The sequence below is a fragment of the Aspergillus terreus genome, genomic scaffold, assembly GCF_000149615.1.
Source record: "Aspergillus terreus NIH2624 scaffold_4 genomic scaffold, whole genome shotgun sequence".
NCBI lineage: Eukaryota > Fungi > Ascomycota > Eurotiomycetes > Eurotiales > Aspergillaceae > Aspergillus > Aspergillus terreus.
This window is the reverse complement of record NT_165927.1, coordinates 382,070-393,397: the sequence shown is the minus strand read 5'-3', so window position 1 is coordinate 393,397 and position 11,328 is coordinate 382,070. Positions and strand designations below refer to the sequence as shown.

Genomic DNA, 11,328 nt, shown 5'->3' with positions numbered 1-11,328 from the left:
TGGGGGTGCCCAGGGTGACGCCGAACTCGGTACCAGACTGAATCTCGACGCGATCCTTCTCATTGCGAGGGGTGGTCAGGGCGCTCTGACCGGGACGACGACGGGTCATCTGCGGTTGGATATCGTCCTCGGTGAGTTCCATGCCGGGAGGGACGCCATCGACGATGCAGCCGACGGAGCGGCAATGGGATTCACCGTAGCTGTAGACGAGGATGGTCAGGTTGGATTGGATTGGATCAGGGGCAGGGACAAGAGAGAACATACGTGGTGACCCGGAAATGTTCACCCCACGTCGACATGGTGGGAGATGTTTTTGGAGGGGAAAATTCGGCGGGGAGAGGGGTATCGAGGGGGGGTGTTGGGAGTCTGTCGCAACCGTACACGCAATGGTCTGAGGTGAAGAGAAGAGAAAGAGAAAAAGATGATCACCCGAAGAGAAGAAGGAGAAGGAGAATGCTGGAGAGTGCGATGAGTGAGGGAGTGAGTGGATCGAGGACGAAATGCCGCTGAAGAGCCTGTTTGCCTCTTTGGGTTTAGCTCCCGGAGATCGGACGGGCGGCTCCCGATCGGCAGTGTTGTTGTAGCTCAGGGTACCTGCACACGGTCTTTTCTGCCAGAGGTACTCGCAGGTACTTGTGTTCGCTTATGGCGTATACTCCTACCAAGTTACTAGGTGCTTCAACATGCGACACTGGAGAAAAGTAAGAGATGGTCCAAGGACGATGCCTCATCTCAAGAACTCTCCTATATCGGACCTGACTCGCATCTCCAATGGGGCCCACTTGGATCGCTACTAGTGTGTGTGTGATGAATATCTAATTACTCCTAACAGAGACGAGAGAGAGGTGTGCAGAGTGCTACTAAGTACAGTATGCTGTAGTACTACTAGTTATGTGTACTCCGTAGCTGAATGTGGGGACGATCCTTACTAAGAGTGGCTCCCGGTACCTGACCTACCTTAATCTTCTCTCCGCCGGATCAACCATTCTTATTATTATTACTTCCTATTACCTCTTCCCCATTCTCACCTCAATGCGCCCTCTCCCGCGAGGCTCTCGCCTCCTCGCCTCCCTCCGATCCTCTCGCCGACCGTACTCGTCCTGTCCTGTCGACCTCTTCCCTTCCCTTGCGAGCCGTCCATCTGCGCAACACCAGCTCTACCAATCCCTCTCCACCGATCCCTACGTCAACCTGTCCATTGAGCATTTTCTCCTGGAACACGCGCCTCCAGACTCCAGCATTCTCTTCCTCTACATCAACCGTCCGTGTGTCGTCATCGGCCGCAATCAGAATCCATGGCTCGAAACCAACTTGCAAGCGCTTTACAACGACCGGGGGAAGGACACGACACCAACCGACAGTGACGTCCTCTTTGTCCGTCGGCGATCCGGCGGTGGTGCCGTGTTCCACGACGAAGGCAACCTCAACTACAGTGTTATCTCGCCGCGCAACACCTTCACCCGGAACAAGCACGCGGAAATGGTGGTGCAAGCATTGCATCGCATTGGGGCGACACACGCCCGCGTCAATGATCGTCATGACATCGTCCTACCGATAGACGACGGCCAGCCCCGAAAGATCTCGGGATCAGCCTTTAAGCTGACGCGACACCGCGCCCTACACCATGGAACCTGCCTGCTGGATTCGCCCAATATAAACGGATTAGGCTACTTCCTGAAGTCGCCGGCCCGCGATTATGTCAAAGCAAAAGGCGTGGAGAGTGTGCGGTCGCCGGTAGCGAATGTCTCGTCGGTCTTCGCCGACGCCTCGGCCCTCTTCTCCATGCAAGGCGTCGTCGACAGCGTCATGGAGGAGTTCGCCCGTCTATACCAGGTCAGCCCGGATGCGGTGCGTCGCGCCCAGCGCGCTCATGTCGGCGAGCCCGAATTGTATACAGGCGAGAACTGGGTTGCGGGGGCCGTCGGAGAAGGCCTGGCTTACGGGGAACTAGAGATTAAGAAAGGGCTGGATGAATTGACGGTGAGTCTGCGTCTCTGTCATTCCTGTTGTTGAACACTGTACTGACATGATTGTAGTCCCTGGATTGGAAGTACACTCAGACACCACAATTCACCTTCTCCACTTATCCAATTGAGGATGACCCCAGAGAGCGACCGCCGTTGCCGCCCACGCTTCCCCCTTCGGTGAGATCTAGAGCGCGCTTGATTGTTGTATGGTTTCTGACTGATGATTTGACAGACCCGAGTATTCCTCCGCTGCAAGCATGGTGCCATTATTGAGAGCCATATCTCGACTTCGGACGACCCAGCGGAAGCGTCCTCGCAGGCGAGCCGTGTACATGAAGCCTTGAATGGCCTGCATCTTCATGCGATGCAACAATCCCAATGGGACAATATCCTGCTGGACCGGTTAGGTACGGACGCCAGCGTTGTCCACGAACTGTCCAACTTCATCGGAAAGAAACTGGGCTGTCCGTAGCCTATTCGAAAAGGGGGCCCTCTACATTGTAAATAGGCATAGGTATGTATATAATTTCTAGCCAGGTCGATAGATTCCCATTCTGTTCTGGTGGGCACATCATAGTCCACGCCGAAGAAGCATGGAATTGTATATCGCTCTTCTCCTGTGAGGTTACTCACTCGGTGAATGATGCATTTAAACTTGTCGTTGGACCGCCTTGTCAATTGACCGGTCTTCCTCTCCGTCGAGGTCTTACTCGCCAGATTGCTGCGAATGACAGGAAGCCTTTACAGGGGCTCTGGACAGCACCGACAATGCCAGTGATTCTGGATGCGCAAAGACAAAACCAACCCAGCCGCACCGGCTGGCATGTATGAGGATACTGATTCCTCTTCGATCGTTCGGGGTATTAAATACCGAGCATGCAATCAAGTTGGTCCAATTTTGACTTCTGCTGGACCCCGCAAGGACGATCCGGGACATCTCGGCCAGAGCAGAAGATATACCGACGGAAGTGTCCCCGCATTCGATGAAACCACCATCCTCCATTCTGCAAGATCTACACGGAGAGTGAAACGTAACCAGTCTAATCTTCTGGGAAGATGTCATCGCGTCCAGGGCGTAAAGTCACTTTCTAGAACCCCTGAGCGTCTTCGGGGTAATGTTCTTCGACATCCACGCTGCTGGAGGTGTCGGATGTATTGCTTGACCCTGATCTTCGGAAGATGCGGGGAAATAGACTCTGTCTTGCGGAGGTAAGGGATGAAGAGACTCTAGACAAGGCGATGCGGTCTCCATACTTAAATGGCGACTGAGGGCTGCGTTGATCCACTGCATCGATCCGCCCATCAAATCCACCATGGCCTTGTCAATCTCCCAAGTGGCTTTCGAACACCATCGAACGGCCCTCGGCATTTGCGAGACGCAGCCCCGGGTCTCATGGCGGTTCGACGGCAACGTCTCCGACTGGGAGCAACGTGCGTATGAAATTGAGGTCAAGCGAGCCGGCCACGACGCAGACGTCTTCCGTTCGGAGTCTTCCGATTCGGTCCTGGTTCCCTGGCCGAGCTCTCCGCTGCAATCGGGTGAAGAGGCGACGGTGCGCGTACGCTCCTTCGGATCGGACGGCCAGCACGACACGCCTTGGTCGGACGCTGTCACCGTCGAGCCGGGTCTCCTCACGCCGGACGATTGGCACGATGCGGTCGTGATTGCCTCTGACCGGCCGACGGAGGTGGACGCCACCCATCGACCGATCCAGTTTCGCAAGGAATTCTCCGTGGATGATTCGTACGTCTCAGCGCGGTTGTACATCACGGCGCTGGGGCTCTACGAGGCCCGTATCAACGACCAGCGCGTTGGTGACCATGTCATGGCGCCCGGGTGGCAGTCCTATCAGTATCGCCATGAATACAACACATACGACGTGACCGATCTGCTGAAGCAGGGGCCCAATGCCATTGGCGTCACTGTGGGAGAGGGATGGTACTCCGGGCGTATCGGATACGATGGCGGAAAGCGCAATATCTATGGCGACACACTTGGGCTGCTCTCGCTACTTGTCGTTACCAAGTCGGATGGGAGTAAGCTCTACATCCCTAGCGACAGCAGCTGGAAGTCCAGCACGGGGCCGATCATCTCGTCGGAGATATATGATGGAGAAGAATATGACTCCAGGCTGGAACAGAAGGGTTGGTCCCAGGTGGGCTTTAACAGCACCGGCTGGCTTGGTACGCACGAGCTGTCGTTCCCTAAGGAGAGATTGGCCTCGCCAGACGGCCCCCCCGTGCGACGCGTGGCCGAGCACAAGCTTGCGAACGTCTTCTCTAGCGCTTCCGGAAAGACGGTTCTCGACTTTGGACAGAACCTTGTAGGGTGGCTACGCATCCGAGTCAAGGGCCCCAAGGGTCAGACTATTCGCTTTGTTCATACTGAAGGTATGTCTTGAAGGCCGCCGAAACTCCCTCTCGGATGAGACTGACTGTCCCAGTGATGGAGAATGGAGAGGTAGCCACTCGACCCTTACGCCAGGCCAAAGCAACGGACCATTTTACCCTCTCGGGCGAAGGAGTCCAGGAGTGGGAGCCCTCGTTTACCTATCACGGATTCCGTTACGTGCAGGTCGACGGCTGGCCAGCAGACACGCCTCTTGATGAAAACTCCGTGACCGCCATCGTGGTGCATTCGGACATGGAACGGACGGGGTACTTTGAATGTTCCAACCCGCTCATCAGCAAACTTCACGAGAACATCCTCTGGAGCATGAGAGGGAACTTCTTTAGTATCCCCACCGACTGCCCTCAGCGAGATGAGCGGCTTGGTTGGACCGGCGACATTCATGCCTTTTCCCGAACGGCCAACTTCATCTATGACACGGCGGGCTTCTTGAGAGCATGGCTCAAAGACGCCCGTTCCGAGCAATTGAACCACTCGTGTAAGTCGATCGATCTGTGGATCTACTTCAGGTATATCCCACAATGGACAACGAACTAACTCATTAGACTCACTGCCTTATGTTATTCCCAACATCCACGGAAACGGAGAGACCCCAACCTCTATCTGGGGAGATGCAATTGTCGGAGTACCATGGCAGCTTTTCGAGAGCTTTGGTGATAAGGTCATGCTGGAAGAGCAGTATGGGGGCGCCAAAGACTGGGTGGACAAGGGGATTGTACGCAATGATGTCGGTCTGTGGGATCGGTCGACGTTCCAATGGGCCGACTGGCTCGATCCCAAGGCTCCGGCCGATGACCCGGGGGATGCCACCACGAACAAGTATCTCGTTTCGGACGCCTACCTCCTCCACAGCACGGACATGCTCGCCAACATCTCGACGTCCCTTTCCAAAGGAGAGGAGGCGTCGAACTACACAGAGTGGCACGCGAAACTCACCAAGGAATTCCAGAAGGCATGGATTACGTCGAACGGGACGATGGCCAATGAAACCCAGACAGGCCTGACCCTCCCGCTGTACTTTGATCTGTTCCCCAGCGCTGAACAGGCCCAGTCGGCCGCCAAGCGCTTGGTCGACATCATCAAGCAGAACGACTACAAGGTGGGCACCGGGTTTGCGGGGACCCATCTCCTCGGCCATACGTTGTCCAAGTATGGAGAATCCGACGCGTTCTATTCAATGCTGCGACAGACGGAAGTCCCGTCGTGGCTGTATCAGGTGGTGATGAACGGCACCACGACATGGGAGCGCTGGGACAGCATGTTGCCCAATGGGAGCATCAACCCGGGCCAGATGACCTCGTTCAACCACTACGCTGTCGGCTCTGTGGGGAGCTGGCTCCATGAGGTCATCGGGGGTCTGTCTCCTGCTGAGCCCGGTTGGAGGAGAATCAATATTGAGGTAGTGCCTGGCGGCGATCTTCAGCAGGCGTCTACCAAGTTCTTGACTCCGTACGGCATGGCTTCGACGAAGTGGTGGCTGGACGGGCAAGACCAGTCGTGCGGCGGGTTCGATTTCCACCTCGTGGCTGAAGTGCCGCCCAACACCCGGGCCACTGTCGTTCTTCCTGGAAAGGGGGGTGAGAAGGTTGATGTTGGTTCAGGGGTTCATGAATATCATGTTCGGTGTGTGAAGCTGTAGGGTTGTAGTGACAATCATCACAACACATTCGTGATACACACTTATGTATACTATAACAAAACTGCACTCCACCGGCGGAGACTGTTTATGCTAATGTCTAACCGGCTAAATACCATGCATGGCCAGATCGGACTTTATCCCGATGTCCGACCCCCTCCTCACATCAACTATAAAGACCAGTGCATACCATCTCAACACCCCTCCACTTCACACTCCCAATTGCAACCATCATGTCCGTCCACGCAAACGGAAAGACTCCCCTCCAGGCATTCAGCCAATCGCCCTTCCGCACCCGCCATGACTTCCAAACCGCCTGTCAGGCCCTCCTAGACCCCCTCGTACAATGCTTCACGCCCGGATGCACGCGCGTCAAGATCGGCACCACGACCACGCGCTTCGACGAGGGCGGCGCACAGATCGAGGGCTTCGCCCGGCCCCTCTGGGGCCTGTCGGCCTTGGTCGGCGGCGGGTACGACTACGCAGCGGCGGCGCGCTGGCGCGAGGGCTTCATCAACGGCACGGATCCCGCGCACCCGGAGTTCTGGGGCCACATCGAGGACATGGACCAGCGCATGGTGGAGATGTGTCCCATCGGGTTCACGCTGGCCGTTGCGCCGCATGTGTTCTGGGATCCGTTGAGCGCGGCGCAGAAGGAGAACGTGGCGAATTGGCTGAATAGCATCAACGAGCGGGAGATGCCGAACACGAACTGGTATGTGAGGATTGCTTTTGGTTGTGGGAGTATCTTCTAATGAGGGTGGAGCGCAGGCTGTGGTTCCGCGTGTTTGCCAATCTCGGTCTGCGACGCAATGGCGCGCCGTATTCCCTGTCCCGGATTGAGGCCGATATGGACCATCTGGATACGTTCCATGTCGGGGGTGGATGGAGCAATGACGGACCCAAGAGCCACCATCAGATGGACTACTACTCCGGGTCGTTTGCGATCCAGTTCCTGCAGCTGCTGTACGCGAAACTGGCGGGGGATTTCGACCAGCCGCGGGCAGAGAAGTACCGAGAACGGGCGAGACAGTTTGCCCTGGACTTTGTGCACTATTTCGATCCAAGTGGTATGCTTCCGTGTTTCTTTTTTGCCAGGCCTGCTACTGCTACAGCCATACAGTCTACTGACGGCCGACAGGCGCCTCGATCCCCTTCGGACGTTCCATGACGTACCGCTTCGCGATGGTCGGTTTCTGGGGCGCGCTGGCGTTTGCGGACGTCGAGCCTCCGGCGCCTCTGACCTGGGGCATGGTCAAGGGCCTCCTGCTGCGGCATTTTCGCTGGTGGTCGACGCAGCGCGACATGTTCAACAACGACGGCACGCTCAACCTCGGATACTCGTACGCTAACATGTACCTGACGGAGAACTACAACTCGCCGGGCTCGCCGTACTGGTGCTGTCTGTCGTTCGTGCCGCTGGCCCTGCCTGACTCGCATCCGTTCTGGGCCGCCACCGAAGAAGCCTACCCCAGTGCCGTCCTCCCCGCCGTGACAGCCCTCACGTACCCCAAACACATCATGGTGCACCGCGGGGGGCACACCTTCCTGCTCTCCTCGGGCCAGGCGTGCCACTATCCGATCCGCGCCACGCAGGCCAAGTACGGTAAGTTCGCCTACAGCGCGTCGTTCGGGTACTCGGTGCCGACGGGCTCGTATCAGCTGGAGCAGTTCGCGCCCGACAGCATGCTGGCGCTGTCCGACGACGGCGGCGACATCTGGCAGACGCGGCGGGCGACGCTCAACGCGCGGTTCGAGTATCCGGACGGGGACGGGCCCGTCCTCGTCTCGGACTGGCGCCCCTGGCCGGATGTCGAGGTGGAGACGTTTCTGATTCCGCCGGCGGATGGGAGCGAGAACTGGCATCTGCGGGCGCATCGGGTGCGTGCCGGTCGGGATGTGATGTCCTCCGAGGGGGCGTTTGCGATCTACGGGTGTCGCAGTGACAATGGTCGGATCTTGGGTGCGCTGTCGGAGGGCGCGTCTGAAGGCACACTGCAGGCGCACCGGAGAGCGCTGACGGTGTCGTCTGCGGGGGCTGTGGGCATCGCGGAGCTCCAGGAGGTGGAGCGGGCTGGGAGAGTGGTGCTGGCGGATCCGAATTCGAATCTCATCCATGGTCGGACTCTGTTGCCTTCGCTGGGAGCTGATATCAAGGCTGGGACGCAGCGGTGGTTCGTGACGGCGGTGTTTGCGCTGCCTGCGGAGGGCAATGATGGCTGGACGGATGAATGGAGGGCGAAGTGGGAGCAGAGTCCGGGGATTCCTGAGTGGCTAAAGAAGAGGATGGAGTAGTGTATACCGGAATTAGGATAGGAGGGTTGTCAATGCGAGGTTATATTGACATTCATCATACCGAGTGCTATCCACCAACTGGCGAGGCTCGTATGCCCTGCGTCAACCTCGGCTATATCCTGTCGACTATATTAAACTCTGGATCTATTATTCCATTCTTTGGGAGTTGATTCATTTGTGGAGATTCTCGACGTTGAGCTCTTGGGAACGATTCCTCTCAACAATTCACAGCCACTGACCACCCGTGCACCACCATCCTGATATCTTGAAGTCTCCCCCACGCCATCCAGCCAAGTCGGGGTAATTACAGTACATCCATAGCGGCAATCTGGCTAAATGAGATTCCCCGCAAACTAGGGCTCTCTCCGCGTGAGTCTAAATCCGGCGTCTCCATTCGCCCCGCTGACCTTATCCCAGCTGCAACGGGATCAGATCCTCCTTCTCGCCTCTTGGTCGCTCTTGGCTACGACTGCCAGGGGGGTCAGCATGATAACGGCCCAGCTAGCTCCCTCTCGTATCCGCGGATTCGTGGGATTATTCACGCCTCCGTCTCGCCTTGTTTCTCCGGGGGGCGAGTCATCTGCTTTCTCAATAGCCGACTTTTGCAGTAGCCGACTGTTTGTACGGCTGTGATGAATGGTGTTCTCCGCAGAGGGTGGTTGCTCTTGTAGGAGTAGCCATCCATCATATAATCTGAGCTGATTCCCTTGAGCGTGGGGGATTGTCTCACATCGTCCGACCTGCTGCTGTCTCTAGCTGGCCTAGACACCATCTCACATACCGTCCTGATACAGGTCCACGACGCAGCGGTATCTTCCTTCGGTTCATCTGGGGTTGTGTCCGGTTAAATTCGATCCGCGCTATTCGGCATCGTTTGCTATAAAGGCCCGCCACGGCAAGAAAAGAAGCCATCATCAAGCAACATGGCGTTCATCCTCAGAAAGCTCGTCCACAATGAGGCGATGAGAACGGACCCTCCCGAGATTTACGGATGGAGGGTCTGGGCTTTGGCCTGTTCGGTCAGTTCTTTGCCTTTCATCCAAGACATACAGCTGACAGACGCAGGCATGCTTCGGTGGCATGTTGTTCGGCATGGAAACCGGCATTATTGGCGGTGTCCTCACTATGAAGCCATTCATGGCGTATGCCTCTCATCTTCCTCCCTCGCCTTTACCTATTTTTGACCGTCAACAGGAAATACGGCCTGGATACCCGCGGCAAGGTCGCCCAAGCCAACCTCTCCGCCAACATCGTCTCCACCCTGCAAGCAGGCTGCTTCTTCGGCGCGCTCATTGCGTCCGCCGTCGCCGACAAATGGGGCCGCCGAATCGGTCTGATCTCCGCATCCCTCATCTCCATCGTAGGAGTCATCATGCAGGTCGCGGCCGAGGGACACCTGGAAGCCATGTACATTGGCCGGTGAGTCGCACCCTGCACCCATCCACACACGGACATACAGCTCACTGACCGTGACAGCCTCATCAACGGCTTCGGCGTCGGGTTCGCCTCGATGGTCAACCCGCTCTACGTCTCGGAAAACGCCCCCCGCGCCATCCGCGGCGGGCTGACGGGCCTCTACCAGCTCTTCATCACGATGGGCATCATGCTGGCCTTCTGGATCAACTACGGCAGCCTGCTGCACATTCAGGGCACGGCGCAGTACATGGTGCCGCTCGCGATGCAGGCGCTGCCGGCGGTGCTCCTCTTCATCGGCATGATGCTGTGCAACGAGTCGCCGCGCTGGCTGGCCAAGCAGGACCGGTGGGAGGAGGCGCGGGCGACGCTCGCGCGCGTGCGCTCCCTCCCCGCCACGCACCCCTACGTTGACAACGAGTTCCAGGACATCGTCACGCAGCTCGAGCACGAGCGCCAGCTCGTCGGCGGGTCCGGCCCCTGGGACCTCATGAAGGAGATGTGGACGATCCCCGGCAACCGCAAGCGCGCGCTCATCAGCATCTTCCTCATGGTCTGCCAGCAGATGACCGGCACCAACGCCATCAACTACTACGCCCCGCAGATCTTCAAGAACCTCGGCGTCACCGGCAACGCCACCAACCTCTTCGCCACCGGCGTCTACGGCATCGTCAAGATGGTCGGCTGCGCCGTCTTCCTCGTCTTCGTCGCCGACTCGCTCGGCCGCCGCCGCTCCCTGCTCTGGACCTCCGTCGCCCAGGCCCTCTGCATGCTGTACATCGGCTTGTACGTCCGCATCGCCCCGCCCAAGGAGGGCGCGCCTGTTATCCCCGCCGGCTACGTCGCCCTCGTCTGCATCTTCCTCTTCGCCGCCTGCTTCCAGTTCGGCTGGGGGCCCGTCTGCTGGATCTACGTGTCTGAGATTCCGACGGCGCGTCTGCGCGGGCTGAACGTCGCCTTTGCCGCCGCCACCCAGTGGCTGTTCAACTTTGTCGTCGCCCGCGCCGTGCCCAATATGCTGGCTACCGTCGGTGCCAACGGCTACGGGTGAGTATCTTGTCTTGTGCTTGATGTTGTAGTATGCTGACACGCTCAGGACGTACATTATATTCTCTTGTTTCTGTTTCTCCATGGGCGTCTTTGTCTGGTTCTTCATCCCCGATACCAAGGGTATGTACATGTCTTGCCCTGACCCACCGCATCCGCTGACGTTAGCAGGCCTCTCGCTGGAGAAGATGGACGAGCTCTTCGGCGTCACTCAGCTCATCGACCAGAAGAATGCGGATCCCGAGAGGGGAGTCGTGGAGAGTGACGGTAAGCAGGAGGAAATTCGAGTGGAAAGAGTCTAGTGCGGCTTGTGCTGAACTTTTATTGTATCGAGAATGGGAGGTTCGATTGAACTATGTTAATGCTATGCGTGAATCGATGTAGTTGAAGGCATAATGACAGCAAAAGTTCTCTAGGCGGTCAATCGTAATCCTAAGACAAGAGTCGATCACTTGGTCATTCGTAAGTCGTATATTCAGGCTATGTACAAAGCAACGCTTAAAGCATATACATGCAAGAGGTCAAAAACGAACGCTGTACACGCCCACGCCACAATGCAA

The 11,328-nt window shown here is 57.3% G+C and overlaps 4 protein-coding genes across 4 annotated transcripts; all 4 read left to right on the top strand.

Moving 5' to 3' along the window:
- Nucleotides 1–1,032: 1,032 nt before the first annotated feature.
- ATEG_02923 (putative lipoate--protein ligase) lies at nt 1,033–2,439 on the top strand (the record flags this gene model as incomplete). Its single annotated transcript, XM_001212101.1, has 3 exons — nt 1,033–1,980; nt 2,037–2,144; nt 2,200–2,439. 3 exons carry the CDS (start codon nt 1,033–1,035, stop codon nt 2,437–2,439), a joined length of 1,296 nt encoding a protein of 431 aa, XP_001212101.1.
- Nucleotides 2,440–3,280: 841 nt separating this feature from the next.
- Nucleotides 3,281–6,016, top strand: ATEG_02922 (alpha-L-rhamnosidase; the record flags this gene model as incomplete). The annotated part of the gene is made up of 3 exons (XM_001212100.1): nt 3,281–4,358; nt 4,412–4,855; nt 4,923–6,016. 3 exons carry the CDS (start codon nt 3,281–3,283, stop codon nt 6,014–6,016), a joined length of 2,616 nt encoding a protein of 871 aa, XP_001212100.1.
- A 230-nt stretch (nt 6,017–6,246) lies between these two features.
- ATEG_02921 (glycoside hydrolase family 154 protein) lies at nt 6,247–8,308 on the top strand (the record flags this gene model as incomplete). Its single annotated transcript, XM_001212099.1, has 3 exons — nt 6,247–6,728; nt 6,785–7,083; nt 7,155–8,308. 3 exons carry the CDS (start codon nt 6,247–6,249, stop codon nt 8,306–8,308), a joined length of 1,935 nt encoding a protein of 644 aa, XP_001212099.1.
- A 923-nt stretch (nt 8,309–9,231) lies between these two features.
- ATEG_02920 (sugar porter family MFS transporter) lies at nt 9,232–11,070 on the top strand (the record flags this gene model as incomplete). Its single annotated transcript, XM_001212098.1, has 6 exons — nt 9,232–9,327; nt 9,374–9,450; nt 9,503–9,727; nt 9,785–10,768; nt 10,818–10,891; nt 10,940–11,070. The coding sequence occupies 6 exons, from the start codon at nt 9,232–9,234 to the stop codon at nt 11,068–11,070; spliced, it is 1,587 nt and encodes a 528-aa protein (XP_001212098.1).
- Nucleotides 11,071–11,328: the final 258 nt, after the last annotated feature.